At 39.3% G+C, this 19,305-nt stretch overlaps 1 protein-coding gene across 2 annotated transcripts in view; it reads right to left on the bottom strand.

Annotated features, from left to right (window-relative positions):
* LOC127806070 (uncharacterized) overlaps positions 1 to 19,305 on the bottom strand; it is an 88,644-nt gene that overhangs the window by 44,604 nt on the left and 24,735 nt on the right. Inside the window, exons 9-12 of one of the 2 annotated variants that reach the window (XM_052343063.1) lie at positions 15,186 to 15,268; positions 14,842 to 15,004; positions 14,583 to 14,648; positions 7,059 to 7,152 (exon numbers count right to left, since the gene is read on the bottom strand). In XM_052343063.1, coding sequence (XP_052199023.1) covers positions 7,059 to 7,152; positions 14,583 to 14,648; positions 14,842 to 15,004; positions 15,186 to 15,268 — 406 coding nt within the window. Of the gene's footprint in view, positions 1 to 7,058; positions 7,153 to 14,582; positions 14,649 to 14,841; positions 15,005 to 15,161; positions 15,269 to 19,305 lie in introns of both variants that reach the window. The other variant, XM_052343062.1, reaches the window with a different exon arrangement.

Below are 19,305 nucleotides of genomic sequence, written 5' to 3'. Positions count from 1 at the left end.
CAACATGCTGTCACTAGATTTTCCTCCCCGGGCTGCTGATCCAAGTTTGCCCAAACATGGCACCCTTCCTATGACCTATGGCTTGCAAGAGGCAAGGTAACTACAGGCCTTGAAACCGAAATTCAAGTAAGATGTTCATCTTCCCACACTTCCAATCATACTCCAATGTCTAGGGAATGGGAGATTAGGTGGACTGATCTTACTGGAAATTTACATGGCCAATTTGGGATGAAGAAGAACATGATTAAGGTGACTGAGGAGTTCAACAAATTAAGTCAGGAGGGATCGGTAACAGATTATTGGGATAGATTTGAGGAGTTAAGGTCTCTATTGTGGAGTGATCAACCAGCTCTGACTGATCACTATTTTGTCTCAAGATTTGTTAGTGGCTTGAAGGACAAATTGAGGTCAATGGTCAGGATGATGATGCCGACAACTGTGAAAGAGGCAGCCGAGAGAGCAAGGCTACAGGAACTCGCCTTGGAAGCCATTTTTAGAAAGCAAGAGTTGCAGCCTAACAATTATATTAAGGGCAACCAACTGATTGAGGGAGCTTCTAAGACTGCAAATTATGACTAGCAAGAATCCGAGGAAAATTTGGAGCTGGACCGGCCAATTAAAACTGAAAACTCCAACAATAAAGAGAGATCGGACATGGATATTAGCAAAAATTACAGCTTATATTTGCAGGAAACTGATGGAGTAACTTCAGAATATGAGGATGATGCTGCTGATAGGTTCCATGCCAATGATGAAAGACAGCCACGCAACGAGGACTTGGACCAAAGGAAGAAGCAGGAGGTTGAGGACTTGCACAATCCTGCAGCTGCTGTGAGTGATAGTCTTGTTGTTACTTCAAAGGGTGCTTTAATTAAAGTTAATGGCCATTGGAGTACAATTCAAGGTTGGTTAGAGATTAACGGAGGCTGCTTGTGCTTGGAAGAAATTTCTGTTGAGGGGAACAAAATTCTTGTTGTTTTGTTTATTCCTCTTTCAGTTGGAGAGCTGCAACGCCGATTCAGATTTTGGCCTGCAACGAAGTTGGAATTCCTTTCTATGATTGGAAACAATATGGTTGTAGCTATAACGGATCAATTGGAAGCATTCTCAATGGAAATCAGGATGAGGGGGATGGCTGGACTTGCTGTTGTAGCAAGTCATAGTACTAATGTTTTTGAAGAAAAAGACACGAAAAAGCAAAAGAAAAAGAAGATACGAGATAAGCACAAGAAAAGGCGAAGAAGAAACCAGATTGCTAAGGCTGGAATCGGCTGAGGAATGGGGTCAACAACTATCAATTCTTGGGGACAAGAATTGTTTGAAGGGGTGGGGATTGTCATGACCCCAAGGATATATTACTAATACATGTCATGTGTTTTCCTTATTAGTTGCATTAGTTGCATTTTATGTTGTTGTTGTTAGCATCTTTAATTGTAAGCCTATAAATAGGCTTGAGTAGTTAGAGAAAAGGCTCAATGAATGATTTGAATCTCAATTCCCTCTCTCAATACTCTCCCACAGCTTTTCTCTCTCTCTCCCTCAATTCTGTTCTGTTCTTCCTTTCCCTCCCTTTCTGCTCTTCCTTCCTCTTAATTCTTATCCAAATTCCTTCCTAAACCCTAGCTAAACCCTAGGGTCATGACACTTCTCTAGAGTCCCTTGGGCTCTTGGGATATTACAATTTCTCTCTTGGCCTCGATTTGTGTGTTTGGTATTTTCCCTTGCCCCCAATTTCTCTCTCATCGCCACCGCTCCCGTAGCTGCCGCCAATTGTCCTTCGATTTCTCTCCCATGGCGACGAGTTTCTATAACTGCCCGGGTGGAGGTGACGACGGTCCGATTGGTGTTGGCAGTGTGATTGACGAACGTGAGTTTGAGAGAGAGTGAGTGAAAAGGTTGAAAATGGGGGCGTCTAAGTACCAGGGGAGAAGGGGAGAGAAAAAGTAAGAGAGAGAAAATGGTATTCAGAAAATAATTAAAAAAATAAAAAATAAACTAATATTTTTAGTAAACCCTTCTCTAAGCCATTCCCTACAAGTAGCATACTATGTGTTCTAAGCCATTCTATATAGTAACGTACTCCCAGGCATATTTCCTAGGCCCCAAGCTGGCACCCAACTAGCGCCTAGCGCGTTTTAGAACACTAGTTTTAGAAACATGGTGAGGGGGTTGAATTGCTAAAGCATACAAGTGAGCTGTCTTCCTATAAGAAAGGTTTGCGTCTAGGGTTAGGTGGCAACAAGAAAGACAAAAGGGTGGCAGCTACTTCAGTTGAAGCAGATGGGCCGAGCCTATATGACCTCTCAAGAAAACCTTTATCCTCAGTTGGATCAAATTAAGGGCCAAGCCTAAATTCTTCTTCTGTGTAGAGACACACATAAAAATCCGCTATATGCTTAGCCATTTAGGTACGGGCTTCATTAGTAATTTATTCCCCATTAACTGCGTTGAAATCCTGAATGATTTGAAGAGGATTTGGAGGAGATTGTGGTAAGAGATTGAGATTGAGGCCATAATGAGATCCAATATTTGGAATGTTTAGGCTGATTATTTGGGTTTAATTTTATGTTTCCATATTTGTTCTCTATATACATGTTAAATAAGGACCAAGTATGTAAAGGATTTTAAGACTAATTGAATAAAAGTTTGATTCAATTTCCAAATATTCATGGTGTTAGAGCCCAGGTCACTCTGGAAATCCTAGCAAGCCATGGCTGCTAGCCATGAGTTTACCCAGTCGGTAACTCAGGAGGGAGAATCAGAGATAATCCCCTCCATGGGTTCGACTGGCAGGTTTGAAAATTCTTCAATTTATCTTACCGTAGAGAAGCTGAATGAGAAGAATTACCGAGAATGGGCCCAATCCATCAAGCTGGTCATCGACGACAAAGGTAAACTGGGCTTCCTTACCAGCGAGATCAAACAACCATCTTCCAAGGAGGTAGTGGCCTTCCATAAATGGCGGTTTGAGAATTCCCTCATCACCTCCTACTTGATCAACTCCACGTGACCAGCAATCGACAAAACATACATGTTCCTGCTGACAACGAAAGACGTGTGGGAAGCTATTTCGCAAAACCTACTCCGACGTCGAGAATGCCTCTCAAATCTTCGAGATAAAGACTCGGTCGTGGCAGATGAAGCAGGGAGAAAGAGAGGTGACGGAATACTACACAAAGATGCTGGGTTTATGGCAGGAACTGGACCTCAATTGGGAAGAATCTTGGGAGTGCACGAGTGATAGTATGCAATTCAAGAAGAGGATGGAGAACGAGAGGGTGTACGAGTTTTTGGCTGGGCTCAACAAAGAGCTTGACAATGTGAGGTGCCGAGTCTTGGGTTGCTGACCATTACCTTCCATTCGGGAGGTATTCTTCGAAATTTCGGCATGAAGAAAGTAGGAGGAAGGTGATGTTGAAGGAGAAAATAGCATCTGGGCTTGAGGCTTCAGCCCTTGTAACCTGTGGGCCTCCCACAGGATCTGGGCTGAGACAAAACAAAAGGCCATTTTGTGACCATTGCAAAAAATCAGGCCATTCCAAAGATACATGCTGGGTTTTACATGGCAAGCCTGCTGATTGGAAACCCAGACAGCCTAATAAATCTCATGGGTACCAGGCCTTGATTGAACAACAAATAGAAACAGCCCATCATACTCAGTCGGCCTCTATTAGGGGTTTTAACCCCGAGCAACTTGAGAAGGTATATGCTCTTTTTTCGACCTTTCAAGCATCAGGTCAGTCTTCTATGCCTCCGCCATCGGGTTCCTTAGCCCACAAAGGTACTTTTTTTAACTGCTCTTAGTACTACTTCGCGCCGTACTCCATGGATAATTGATTCTGGCGCATCCAAACATATGACTGATACCCATCATTTATTTTTCACATATTGACCTTGTGCTGGTAACTTGAAAGTAAAAATTACAGATGGTACTTTATCCCCAATAGCCGGCAAAGGGAGTATCCGTATCTCTGAATTTATTACTTTGGAGTCCGTCCTTCATGTTCCTAATCTGTCTTGCAATTTGTTGTCTGTTAGTCAACTAACCAACCAATCTCATTGCTCAGCTACATTTTTGTCTTCCCATTGTGTCTTTCAGGTTCTATTATCAGGGAAGACGATTGGCAGTGCTAAGGAATACGAGGGACTCTACTACTTTGATGACACTCACATGAGTAAACAGTGTCATCCTCCTATTTGTAATTCTGCATCTAGTCCTAGGGATAGTGACCCTTTGTTATGGCATAAACGAATGGGTTATCCAAGTTTTCAATATTTCAAACGTTTGTTTCCTTCACTTTGTTCAAATAAAACTCCTTTGGATTTATAATGTGAAATCTGTGAACTTGCAAAACATCCTCGTACTACTTTTCCCTCATGTCCTTATAAACCATCATTGCCTTTTACTCTGATTCACAGTGACCTTTGGGGGCCTTTACGAGTTCCCAATAGAACCCACACAAAATGGTTTATTATCTTTATTGATGACCATTCTCGTCTCTATTGGGCGTATTTATTACATGATAAATCTGAGGTTAGTTCTGTCTTCATGAACTTCTACACTATGATTTACACCCAATTTCACACAAAAATCCAAATTCTTCGTACTGATAATGACACTGAGTACTTCAATCATTCTTTGGGCCCCTATCTTCAAGACAAAGGTATTGTTCACCAGAGTTCTTGTGTTCACACCCCCCAACAAAATGGGGTTGCTGAACGGAAAAACCGGCATATTCTTGAGGTAGCTCATGCCCTACTATTCACCTCACATGAAAAATAATTTTTGGGGTGATGCCATTCTGACATCTGTATTCCTCATCAATCGAATGCCTAGTCGAATTCTCTCATTTGCAACCCCTCTCCAAAAATTCCAGGAGATCTTCCCTCATTCTCGGCTTAGTTCATCTCTCCCGCTTCGTGTTTTTGGGTCCACCATGTTTGTCACATTCACGCCTCCCAACGTACTAAGTTGGATCCTAGAGCCCTCAAATGTTTCTTCCTTGGTTACTCCCCTACTTAGAAGGGTTACAAATGTTATAACCCTCTTTCACACAAATTATATGTTAGTCTGGATGTCACATTTTTTGAGTATACTCCCTACTACTCGCTTCAGGGGGAGTCCTTGAGTGAAGCTCGACCCTCAAACACCGACTTCGATGTTGCGATCTTTGAGTCTACCCCTTACAATACACCCTCTAGTGTAACCAACTCCTATAAATAAGAAGCTGATCATGAAGATGGGCATATGTGAAGATTAATACACAAGTCCTTTCCTCTCAATTCAATCTCCAATCTCTCTCTATATCCTCTTTCCTTCTCTATTTCCTTTCCCGCCAAGTTTTCCTTCCAAAAACTCGGAAGAACCCTTGGTCAGATCCAGAGGTCTGACACACCAGTAGCAAAGCTGAATGCTATACGAGTTCTCTTGTCCTTGGCAGCAAACCTGGACTGGCCACTCCATCAGTTTGACATCAAGAATGCCTTTCTGAATGGTGAGCTAGAGGAAGAAGTATTCATGACACTACCACCAGGATTTTATGAGGGAAAAGAAACCAGAGCATGTAGGTTGAAGAAATCTCTATATAGGCTCAAACAATCACTAAGAGCGTGGTTTGATAGATTTGCAAAGGTAATTAAGAATCAAGATATCAACAGGGACAGTCAGATCATACTATGTTCTTTAAACAATCCAATGATGGAAGGACCATTCTGATCGTGTATGTCGATGACATCATACTCATCGGAGATAACATAGGAGAGGTGGAGAGGTTGAAGAAAGTCTTAGCCACAGAGTTTGAGGTAAAAAACCTAGGTTAAATGCAATATTTTTTGGGAATGGAAGTTGCCAGATCAAAGAAGGGAATTAGTGTTTCTCAGAGAAAGTACGTTCTTAACCTTTTGACTGAGACTGGTATGCTTGGTTGCAAGCCAAGCAATACCCCGATCGAGGCAAGGAAAAGAATGGAAGATGTTGGAAAGCCTGTGGATAGAGAAAGATAGTAGATGTCTACCTATCTCACACTAGACCTGACATTGTTTTCGCTGTAAGTGTTGTCAGTCAGCATATGCATTCACCAAAGGAGAGTCACCTAGAAGCAGTGTATAAGATTCTCAGATATCTGAAAGGCTCACCAGGGCGAGGTCTATTCTTTAAGAAATGAGACAATAAGAAGATAGAGATCTATACAGATGCAGATTGGGCAGGCTCAGTAGAAGACAAAAGATCTACTACCGGCTACTGTACCTATGTTTGGGGAAATCTAGTAACATAGAGAAGTAAAAAGCAGAATGTGGTAGCCAGAAGTAGTGTTGAAGCTGAATTCAGAGCTGTTGCACAAGGGATGTGTGAAGGGCTATGGTTACAAAAGCTTTTGGAGGAACTACATATCACAGTAGAGTTCCCCATCAAACTTTACTGCGAAAACAAAGTTGCTATCAGTATTTCCCATAATCCTGTTCAGCACGACAAGACTAAACATATAGAAGTTGACAGACATTTTATAAAGGAGAAAATCGAGAAAGGGACAATCTGCATGACCTATATCCCTACTAGAGAACAATTGGCAAATATATTTACTAAGGGGATACAGAGGTCTAGCTTTGAAGAGTTTATTTACAAGTTGGACATGATCAACATCTATGATCCAACTTGAGGGGGAGTGTTGAAATCCTGAATGATTTGAAGAGGATTTGGAGGAGATTGTGGTAAGAGATTGAGATTGAGGCCATAATGAGATCTAATATTTGGAATGTTTAGGCTGATTATTTGGGGCTAATTATTTGGGTTTAATTTTATGTTTTCATATTTGTTCTCTATGCACATGTTAAATAGGGACCGAGTATGTAAAGGATTTTAAGACTAATTGAATAAAAGTTTGATTCAATTTCCAAATATTCTCATCGTCTTCAAACCCACAACTTACCTATGAATAAACGTTCTACAAGTAGTTGCTAGTGGGAGTAATTTCTTCTATGAGCATTCCAATGAAACAATTAACTGCATACAAATATGGTACTTTGCAAGGATCAAGAAATTGAATGTGTAAAAGATTTACCTTCCAAGGAAGCAAGAGATCGCAAGACAAGTGTATAATATGGTGGCATGCGAAAATGATACTTGAAGGCAACAGACCAGATTTTACCCAAGACCTTCAAAGCAATTATAATAGAAACATCAGTCAGGAAAACACCTTCAGAATATATCATAATAGGACAAATAAAAGAATTTTCTGCACATCACTAGAAAATAACACATTAAGAAAATTTTCAAAGAAGGAAAAACACCTTAGCCTAAGTTTCTCTGTAATGGACACAGTGATTTAAGAACTGATACATAATATTCACATATTTTCATATCAGAAATATATTATGTTACATTTTGGAGTTTATAATCTATTTAAAGAAAATTTACCTAGAACATCAATTAGCCACAACATAATAAGAAGAGAAAAGTAGCATGATTAATGAATTAAATTTGAAAAATGATTAAAAAGGCTTCCCTAGTGCACAAGGCTCCCTTCTTTATATGTAGCCTTTCCCTTTATTTATTTTTCTTGCAAATAGGTTATTTCCATAACTCAAACTTGTATAGCTATTAAATAGTGATACCATTTTGTATGAAAATTCAAAATAAAGTTTTGTATTAATAGTGTTGAATTGTTAATCACTATCTTATCTAAAAGCTTAAGTTGACAGATAGAGGGTTAATTTATCATTTTATATTATTATTTTTACTCTCAACATGCCCCTCATGTGTGGCTAGGCTTTAACACATAACTCGTAACATGAGCAACTATTCCAATATTGGATTAGCGGTGAAGTTTGAACTTAGGCCTTTACCTACTTTGATATCATGTTGAATTGTTAATCATTGTCTCATCCAAAAGCTTAAGTTGGTACATAAAGGGTTAACTTATCTTTTATATTATTATTTTTACTTTCAACAAAAAGCATTGTTCACTTAAATTATCTTAGCATCTAAGAAAAGAAAAAAATCATGTGGTTGTGACATAATGCTTTTTTAAAACACTTTTTACAATTAAAAAAGTTCAATTGTACTTGAAAATCATATGGAGAGGTAAAACAGGGGTGGTGGGCTAACTTTCCAGTCAAGCATTTGTCACGACGGTGCTGTGACACTTAGCAACTTCTTTGATTCAGTGTGAATCTAGGTAGCGAGCTAGAATAGGGAAGAAGAAGGGAGAGGGAAGTATAGAAGAGAAATGAAGGGAGAAAGAGAAATAAGAGAGAATAACAGAGTCTTTGATTGAATTCTTGAATGCCTTTTACAGAAGAGAGAATAAGCTTATATAGCTTGGCCCGTGGGTGCTGCCACAGCAGATCACACCCACCTCTAACCAACTATTTTGTCCTACTCTAGCATTTGGACACTTGGTAGATTCTGCCATAACAATCTACCTAGCTGGAAAGTAAACCATAATAAACTATCTAGCTAGAAAGTAAAACGCATGCAAGAGAATAAAAAATACTAAGGCAGTACATGTAGGTAATATTCAATTCTAGCACAAAATTTAACAGCAACAAATAGTTGGTTTCTGGTCTTGTGACAGTACCCCTCCCATCAACTATTTCTTGTCCTCAAGAAATACTCAGAAGGCTAGTTGTTCTTGGAAACTGCTGCATCAACGTAGGTAGGTACTCCTAGGTGTCCTCCTTGGACGATTTTCCTTGCCACCTGACCCTGACTTGAAAGAGGGGGGCCCCTTGATGGTAGATTACCCTCATTTCTATTATGGCCTTAGGTTCCCTCAGGCCTTCTTTCTCCTTAGGTAGAGGTGGTAGCTCTTGGCTAACTCTCTGGTTTCTCGTGGACTTTTTTAGCAAGGAGACGTGAAAGATTGGGTGGATCTTGGTCCTCTCTGGCAGCTGCAATTGGTAGGCTACCTTGCCTATCCGGGCTGTGATAGGAAATGGCCCAAAGTACTTAGGACTAAGTTTAGATACCTGCCCTTGAGTGATGGCCTTCAGATGTGGGTATCTTAGTCTCAAGTAAACTCTTTCCCCTACTCTAAATTCCCGGTCACTTCTCCTTTTATCCGCGTTTTGCTTCATTCTGTTTTGGGTTGCCGCCAACTCTTGTTTCAATTGTTCCAACACCTCTCTTCTCTGTTGTAGGTATTCTTCTATAGCGGTGGCTGTTGTTTGTCCTCCTATGGCTGGTAGGGAAGGGGGTTTATACCCATAGACAGCCTCAAACGGAGTCATTTTGGTAGAGGCATGATGGCAGGAGTTGTACCACCACTGTGCCATGGCCAGCCACCTATGCCAACTCTTAGGCTGTGTCATACACATGCATCTTAGATAGGTTTCTAAGCTTTGGTTCACCCTTCCAGTATGGCCGTCAGTTTATGGGTGGTAGGCTATTGATAAGCTAAGTTCAGTGCCCACATTTTCATCAATTCCCTCCAAAAATGGCTTGTAAACACTTATCCCTATCTGAAATAATGGTCTTGGGGACCCCGTGTAAAGCCACCACCTGATCCATAAACACCCTAGCCACCTCTTGGGCCGTGCAAGGATGAGACAATCCTGCAAAGTGTGTGAATTTAGTTAGCCGATCCACCACCACCAACACACAATCCTACCCTTCTGATCTTGGTAGGCCCTCTATGAAATCCATGGACAAACTCAGCCACAGTTGCTCTAAAATCTGCAAGGGCTGCAACAACCCCGGGTAGGCTACATTTTCATGCTTGCACTTCCTACATATGTCACATCCCAGCACATGTTCCTTCACAGTCCCCTTAAGTTGAGGCCAATCAAATAAGTGCTTAACTCTCAAATAGGTATTTTGGATACCAGAATGCCCCCCTAGAGGAGATTCGCGCAACAATTGCAAGATGCTTCTCTTAAGCTTAGCATTGTTGCCCACGACTATCTGGCCCTTATATCTCAACAATCCATCCTTCAAAACATATCCTTCCATTTCACTACCCCCCTATTGCTACTTTCTCTAGAATTTCCTTGATGTGTTCATCCCCGTCATAGTTGTTCACCACTTCACTGCACCACTCGGGGATCACCATAGTGATGGCAGCTGCTTCCCTTTCTTCGTGACACCTTGATAGGCATTTGCAACCAGATTCTCCTTGCTCTTCTTGTATTGTATAGAGTAGTCAAGTCCTATTAGCTTAGCCATTCCTCTCTTTGTAACTGAGTTTGCAGCTTCTGTTGCAACAAGAGTTTAAGAGACTCACGATCAGTCTTAATTACAAACCTTCTCATCTCCAAATAATGCCTCCATTTATCTACTGCCATGACAACAGCCAAAAACTCCTCGTAGATGCTTAGGTTCAGGTGCCTTGGGCTTAGAGCTTGGCTTAGGAATGCTAGGGGTCGGCCACCTTGCATCAATACCTATCCCGCTAGCATCCGTTTCTAGCACAAACGATTTGCTGAAGTCTGGCAGTCCCAGGGTTGGGACTCTACTCATTGCGACCTTCAATTTATTGAAGGCTGCATCAGCCTCAGGTCTCCAATTGAAATTTCCCTTCTTTAACAACTCCGTAAGGGGCTTACTTATGACTCCATAACTTTTCACAAACTTACGATAGTGTCCTGTCAATCCCAAGAATCCTCTGAGGGCTCTTAAGGTATTGGGTTTAGGCCAATTCAGCATGGCCTCCACTTTCTTTGGGTCGGTATTGACCCCCTTTCCAGAAATCAGGTGTCCCAAGTACTCCACTTGAGGCTGGGCGAATAATTGATTGCATCTTAGGACTTCGAAGGTGGCTTTTAGGTGGGCAATGCGTTGGTCTAAGGTAGGGCTATAAACTAGGATGTCATCGAAGAAGACTAGTATAAATTTTCTTAGGAAATGCTCAAATATTTGGTTCATTAAGGATTGGAAGGTTGTCAGGGCATTGGTGAGCCCAAATGGCATCACCAAGAACTCGAAATGGCCATGATGGGTTTGGAAGGCAGTTTTATGTATATCCTCGAGCTTCGTCCTGATTTGATGGTAGCCCGACCTTAGATCAAGCTTTGAAAAGAATTCAGCTTTGTGTAATTCGTCCATTAGGTCTTCTACAAGGGGTATTGGAAATTTATCCTTGATGGTCAGGGCGTTTAGTTGACGGTAGTCCACAAAAAAACGTTAAGAACCATCTTTCTTCTTTACCAAGAGGACTGGTGAGGCAAATGGACTATGGCTGGGTCTTATGAAGGATTGGTTCAACATTTTCCTCACCATTTTTTCAATTTCAGTCTTTTGGGCAGGTGCATAATGGTAGGCTCTCATGTTGATTGGTTCGGCATTAGATTTGAGGTTAATTGCATGGTTTAGGGTGCAGTTAGGAGGTAGGGTGTTTGGGTCTTCGAATAAGTCCCTAAATTCCATCAATAATTCATCAATAAGGGGTAGCGTGCTTACCGATTAGGATTCCCTAATTGGTGACTGATCGAGAGTTGCAACTCTCCATAATCTTCCCCTTCTTATCGCTCTTCCACTTCTATGATCGAGAACATCTGCGAAAGCTGACTCCATTTGCTTTACAGGACCCTCCTAAGCCTCTTTCCGATGATCATTTTGTAGGCAACAACCTCCTTCCCACTAGGGAGAGTCATCCTTCTTCCCTCTTTTTCAAATGACACTTCCATCCTGTTGAAATCGAAGCATATGGGACTCACCCCTTTCATTCAATCCACCCCCAAGACTACACAACCTCCTAGTTGTAGCAACCTGAGGTCTGCTTTGAATTTCTCTTCTTGCATTTCCCATATGAACCCCAGGCAGACCGAGTCACTCACTACTCGATTCCCATTCGCAACCGTCACACTCAAAGGTAGTGTACCTGTGAGTTGACACTTGAGCTTATTGGCAGTGTTATCATCGAGGAAGCTATGTGTGCTTCTACTGTCAATTAGGATGGACAAACTACCTTCCTTCACCTTCCCCTCAACCTTAATTATCTTGTTATTAGTGACTCCCTTGAGTGCATGGAGGGATATCTCTCCATTGTCCTCTACTACCTCTTCATCGGTTTCGTCCACTTCCTCTCCTTCTTCATCTTCTGCTTCTCCTTCTCCTCTGCCTTCTAATAACAGTAGCTGACGCTTACATTGGTGTCTTGGAAAGTACCTATCTCCACATCTGTAACATGCTCCTGGTTGCCTCTTAAGATCATTGGGTCTCCCACAAAGTTGGAATTAACAAAATTCCTCCCCCCTTACATTACCTATCACCATCTCCTTGTTGATCCCTCCTTGTTGCCAATTTCCCGAGTGTACAGTCCTTTGTTGCTGCACCCTTTGCTTCTTTAACAGGGCCTCCACAACCATCTCTTGTAACTTGGAGCTTTCAATTGCTCACTCCACCATTCTTGGCCTGATCATCTTCACCATAGGCCTTAAGTCTTTGCCCAGGCCACTAAGGAAGCTAGAGACAAAATTGTGACGACTCAACGGTGACAAATATACAACCTTCGAATTCGGTACGAATTAGAAGGTCAGAAGGGGGTCTTAGGGAGAGATACAACAACGAGAAAGAGAGATTCAAGAGAGAGAGAGAGAGAGAGAGGACAAAGAAGGAGAATAATATTCCTTAGCTTTTTCATACCCCTTACAGGCTGGTTCTAGAGGATATATAACCTCTAACCTCTAGCATGGGTGCCGCCTCAGCAGATTCCACCCCTCCTAACTAACTATTTTGTCTCTTCCCAGGCCCCTTTACACGTAGGATATTCCCTTAGACATCCTCTCAACATACAGTTGCCCTCACCCAACGAGTACAATAGCATTAAGTAAATGAAAACATAAAAGCATAACATAAATGCAAGGAACGTTAAAACAGAAAAATAGCCAATGTCGCATCATGGCCCATGTGTGTGACAAAAATATGCCTTTGTTAGGTGAGGATCATGGCTACTCATCAAGGATCTTAGCTCCTCAAACCTCCTTAAGTAGGTCCCCACATCACCCACCTATTTCAGTTTATTAAACTCCTCAATGGTGTCCAACATGCTCCTCTCCCCGAACCTCTTACACAACCTTTGAGAACTCCCTCCAGGTATAGTTCTCCTGTACTCGAGTCCAACCTTGAAACCATGCGTCCACCCCATCATCAAAGTAGGTTGCCGCTAAAGTAACCCTTCTTTCCATCGGTACATTGTACCATTCGAACAACCTCTCACACTTTCTAACCCACCACCTAGGATTAGTCTCTTCAAACATGGGTATCTCCATATGAGGCACGAGGAACCCCTGTTGTGGAGGAATAGTCCATTCCTCCCGTCCCCCACCTAACAATGTCTCAGTGTCATCACCTTGCTCGACAACAATCTCATGGGCTCTATTTTCTTAATTCACCCTCTCATTCTGTAAAATGGGGTCATTCCTATCTCTATGAGGAAAATCAGGAGACAACCTTACTTGATTTTGACGGGTGAACATCAACATAAACTATTGAAGTTGATTACCCATCTCCTCCCTTATCTGGTTGATATCTCGTCTCATTCGGTTAAGTCCTCCCTCCATCTTGCGATCAACTGTCATGATCGCATCATAGTTTTTTTGGTTGTTGACTTCTACTCGGTCCACCTGATCCTGGAATTCTCCCACTGCCAAGTTGAGTTGCTAGAGCTGTGACTCTATGTTCTTCATGAGCGTTCCTTCGGCCATCTCTCGCGCCGGTTGTGCCCCTTGTCGAAATCGTGCTCTGATACCAAATGTCATGGCGGTGCTGTGACACTCAGCAGCTTCCCTGATTCAACGTGAATCTAGGTAGCGAGCTAGAACAAGGAAGAAGGAGGGAGAGGAAAGTATAGAAGAGAAATGAAGGGAGAAAGAGAAATATGAGAGAATAACAGTCTTTGATTGAATTCTTGAATGCCTTTTACAAAAGAGAGAATAAGCTTATATAGCTTGGCCCGTGGGTGCTGCCACAGCAGATCACACCCACCTCTAACCAACTATTTTGTCCTACTCTAGCATTTGGACACCTGGCAGATTTTGCCATAACAATCTACCTAGCTGGAAAGTAAACCATAACAAACTACCTAGCTGGAAAGTAAATGCATGCAAGAGAATAAAAAATACTAAGGCTGTACATATAGGTAATATCCGATTCTAGCACAAAATTTAACAGCAACAAACACTCAGTTCCTGGTCTCGTGACAGCATTCTTCGCCACATGGTCACTTGTAGGCTGCAACTGCATTCATTGTTTTGTAGGCATTTCTCCCAAAAGAGTCTTCCATCGACTTTTATGGCAAGAAACAAAACTAGTTCTCAAGGAAATACATAATAATTGCTAAAGATGAGAACACACGTGATTACATTAATTCAATGAGGTAATCAAGCAAATGGTCAGCTAATGAGGCCAAGCCTTTTCCAAAAGGTATTTCATAATGGAACCCGAAAACATCGAGCCAGTATCAAAATGAAAAAAATAGAATCCAGCACCAGTTGATGCCTAAAAAAAACATCTCACAAAAAAGAATAAAGTACAAGGTTGCTCGCATGGAATTCACAAATGGTCTTTGGGTAAATTATAATATGGCCTTCAATGTCATAAGCAGAACAGGAATGAATGACAGGCATCATAGAGACATTGCTCTTACCCGACTAAACTTGATATCAGGGATTCCATCTTTAAATTCTACCTCTCCCAATGCATCTTCAAGGTCCTGAATATGAATTTTACTAACGAATCATTCTGTGATGGTGTTTTAGACATTCTAGTTCAAAAGAAAATAATATAAACTTTATTTTGGTGACCAGAGAGCAACAATTTATCATTCCCAAAATTCACTTCATTACAGAATGCAAGCAACAAAATTAATGACAACAGGAAGATGCAGTAACAGTAGACATGATTACCTTGGTAACACGCCATATATTAGTTCCTGGCCTTACAACGTCCATATTGGTTAGAGCATGAACAAGGGATGCCCAATCACCATTTACTATGTGCACTATGGATGCAAGCATGGCAAACTGATGCTTCTTTTGCATCTGGCACAGCAACCCAAAATCTAGAAATCTAGCACATTAATGACAGAATAAGTGATAAAAGAATAATTTCTTCAACAATTAGCAAATAACCCAGTAATGAATGACTGAACAATTCCATTAGAAGGGGAAAAAGGAAAATTCTTTTCCTTTAGAGGAATAGACAGACAATGAATGTCGTAAAGTACCCTATTTCTCCTGATGAGATGTACCGTATGTTCCCAGGATGCGGATCAGCATGTAATAAGCCAGTTTCAAGGAGTTGAATTAGTGATGCCTCTACTCCTTTGTTAACCTGGGACAAGTAATATAAAGGAACTAAAAATGCATATAAATAGCCTAGATAAAAACCAAATGCATTTGAATTGCCAATTCTGATAAAAAAATTCCAAATTGACTAATAATGTAAAAGAAATAGCCACTGCAACATTTATGGTTAGGTTAACTTCGCCTGCAGATTAAATAATCTCCTCAACACTTTTAATGTCAAAGGTATTATTCTTTATCGCAGTTGGTCCCCAAGTCCAAATGAGGGAGGGTTGAATTAGGTGGCCAACGGCCAACATAAAAATCATTAGATTTTTTAAACATGGATTCTAAATATAAGCATATATGAGTGAAAAAGGAGCTAGATATGCTGCATTGGAGCCCAAATGTAGTGCTAATTCACAAGGCCTCTGACATTTTCATAGACAAATGTGAATAAGAAAATTCGTCTAAGACTAGAGATCTAGAATTGGATCGTAGAATATCAAAATGCTAATAGACAAATATATGAAGGTGGTGGATGTGATGATTATAGGATAAGAATCAAAATTATGTCCACGAGATAAGATGGGTTGACAAGAAGGTGAATATACTTGCTGAGTAGGATATTAGCTTTGGTGCTCGGGGAAGGACTGAAGGAGTAATGAAGTGAAAATTAAGACGGATAAGACTTTCAAGGATGAGTAGTAGGTGTGAAGAGATTAGGAGATATGATTATTGCAATTAATGTTCTACTAGAAGAAGAGAAAATGAATGTTACTAATGCAAAGTTTTATTATGATTTAGAAGGGGTTGTTGCAAGGAATATTTAAGAGGAGAGAAGATCATTATAGGAGGTAATTTGAAAGGTCATTTGGGTAGGAAAGTGAATAGGTATGAAAAGGCGCATGAAGGTTGTGTCTTTGGAGGAAATATAATGAGGAAAACGTTATTTAAGATTTTGCCATAGCATATGATCTCATCATAGCTAATACCATTTCCAAAAAGTGAGAAACAAACATGTAATCACAAATAAAAGTAGCTCATTGATTATCCAAATAGATTTCTTCCTTATGAAGCAAAAATATTGCTTGTATTTCAAGGATTTAAAGTTATATTGTTAGTTCCTAATGACTCAACAGGCTTATGGTCCTTGACTTCCATATCAAAAATGAAAAAGGCATGATAATGAAGCTGGAGAATCAAAAGGTAGGTTTTAAAAGAAAAAAAATAAATTATTTTTAAAGAAAAAGTGTAAAACATGATAAAGACTGTTAAGAAAAAAAAAAAAGTACCAAACCAAAAAGAGTAGCATCAAGAGAGCTTTCTGTAGGACTTTGCATACATGCTCAAACAAGAAATTTAAAGCAAAGAAGACAGTCAATGAAGCAGGGTCAAAAGCTTATAAACATTTGTACCACCAATTTGGAATAAAGAATGAGAAAAGAGAAATATACAAGTTGGCCAAAAGCAAGAAAAAAGGATTTAAACTAATAAAAGTGCATAAAGAGAAAAACCAACAGGTGGTAATAAATTAGGAGACAATCAAGATGAAAGGATCATAGCTCCAAACTATTCAATGAATGTGGAATAATAAATATTATGCAGTATTATGCCAAGAATTCCAGAAAAGATAGGAATTACATGTTTTACAAGCGCATTTGCAAAAAAAAAATAATAACAATAAAACACACCATTAAAAAGAAAAAGAATAATATGACAGTGACCACAAAAAAGTCTCATAGAAGCAAAACATACATGATGAAAAAAGCAGTTTAGTGTTCATTATGTAAGAACAAACGAAATGTTCAAAGCTGTAAAAGTTACACGAGGAGATCAAGTTTAACTAGTCATATTATGAAACTTTAGAAGATATGATCAAGCAAAAATTAAGAAGAAAAACCAAGGGCCTACTCAATTGTAGAAAACATTTTCTATTTTTTCAACTTTAATTTTACAAGTAAACATGCCCTAACATTTTATGTTTCAAAAAGCAATAGCATTCATTCCAGAAAATTTAGCAAACATCCTTTTGATGTTTTTCAATTCATAGTATATAGTTGAAAAATTAGAAAATTGACTTTTCTGTTTCCTAATTGGAGATTCAATCATTCAATAGAATATTAGAGTTGGAAAATTAGAAAATGTTTTCCATAACTGAACATGCCCCAAGGTTTCTAAATATCAATCTAGTTTTATATCTAGTAGGTCAACAATGAAAGTTATATACTTAATGAGGCATCTAACAAAAAAGTCTAAAGATAAGCAAAAAGATTTATCTATGGTGCTTATAGAGTTGAAAAATGACTAACAAAGTTCACAGAAATCTTATGAAGAGAGAGAGCTATAATTTCTATTTACAAAACAAAAGAGATATTCAAAGTTGTGAAAATTACAAGGAGTCAAGCCATGCTATGGAACTTTAGGAAAGATTGACTCAAGATGTTAAGATTAGGAACTGATTCAAGACTTAGATTTGCCAATCTCTCTTCACTTCCTCACCCGGAAATCAAGATAACAATAGAATATAGATGAGAGAAATTGAAAACAGTAAGAAAATGAAAGATAAGAACAATCAAACCATCCAAGAAGCACAGAATTATCCCGGTTCAGACTGCTTGAAAGCAATCCTACATCCAGCCTTCTCTCCGAGAGATAAATCCACTAGAAACCAGTTGAAACAAGATACAAGAACCTCCTTTCTCTCCCTCACACAAGTTCACTGCTCTCTCAAGAGAATACAAGGACTGACTTTATCTCTAAGCCTTTCTTTCTCTCTCTCTCGGCAGTATCACTCACATACAAAGACTAACAGAATGATATGTGACGTTATGACCAACTGCAAGCCTCTCGCCTCCTATTTATAAACTAGGGAGGCGGCAATTACAAGGTTAGAACTTAGCCTATACAAAAGACTAGCATACCTCTTATAATAAAATAACTAAGTTAACTAATCTAACTTAGAATAAAATATATCTTCATTCTAACAAGTTCTTCTCTTCAACTTCTAGAGCTAATCTTCCATGCAAAAACCCAACACAAGAGTTAAAAAGAGAAACCAAAGTCTCCAAAATCAATTTAGTTTCATGCCTAGAAGAAGAAAAAAATATTATATACTTGTTGAGACATTTTATGGAAACGTTTAAAGATAAACAAAGGGGTTTATATATGGTATTTATAACTTGAAAAGCATGTGACAAGGTTCCCAAAAATGTCTTATGCAGTTTTTAGAAGAGAAAAAAGTTCAAGTTGCTTATGGATAGGTTACTAGAAACATGTACCATAGAGCATAATGTTAAAGAATCTATTCAATGTGATATTTAAATCAAAGTGAATGCCTGCCACATGGACAAAGAACAAGAGTGATGTTCAAAGTTACTAAAATTATACAGGAATAAAGCTAATTAACCACGGTATGAAACTTTAGAAGAGAGTGAGTGAGCAAAGGCTAAGAAGAGAAGCTGAGGTTTCCAGAAAACAATTTAGTTTTATGCCTAGTAGGTTCAATACAAGCTATATACTTGCTCAGGGTCAGATGAAAGGGTTTATTGAGATAAAACAAATATATATATATATATATTGGAGTTTATAGACATTAAAAAAGCCTATGAAGAAAATCTCCTAAAATGTCTTACAAAGGATTTTAAAAAGAAGTGAGTCTTAGCTACTTACATGTGGATTATTTAAGACATGTTTCATAAAGCAGAAATGTGCATTAAGACTCATGAAGGACATTACTAAGACTTTTCCCAATATAATTATATTACAGTAAAGATTTATATTAAGGACTTATCTCTTTGTTTTAGTGATTGATGAACTTAATAAGCACATTCAAGAGAGGTGCCTTGATATATGTCATTTGCACATCGTCTTGTTGGCTTAGACACAAGAAAAGAGTACACACTAAGCTTGAATTATAGAGGATGGCCTAATCAAAAACCTTCAAATTGAGCATGTCAAAAGTTGAATACACAGATGTTAAGTTTAGTAAAACTGTGTATCGTGTTATCATGATAATTAAAGATAAAATCATTTCATGAAAAAAAAAAAAAAAGTCAAATATCTTGTATCAATTATTCAAAGAAA

This window comes from Diospyros lotus, chromosome 7 (assembly GCF_014633365.1).
Source record: "Diospyros lotus cultivar Yz01 chromosome 7, ASM1463336v1, whole genome shotgun sequence".
Lineage (NCBI taxonomy): Eukaryota > Viridiplantae > Streptophyta > Magnoliopsida > Ericales > Ebenaceae > Diospyros > Diospyros lotus.
Note: the sequence above shows the minus strand (reverse complement) of the source record. Positions and strands in the feature narration are given on the sequence as shown.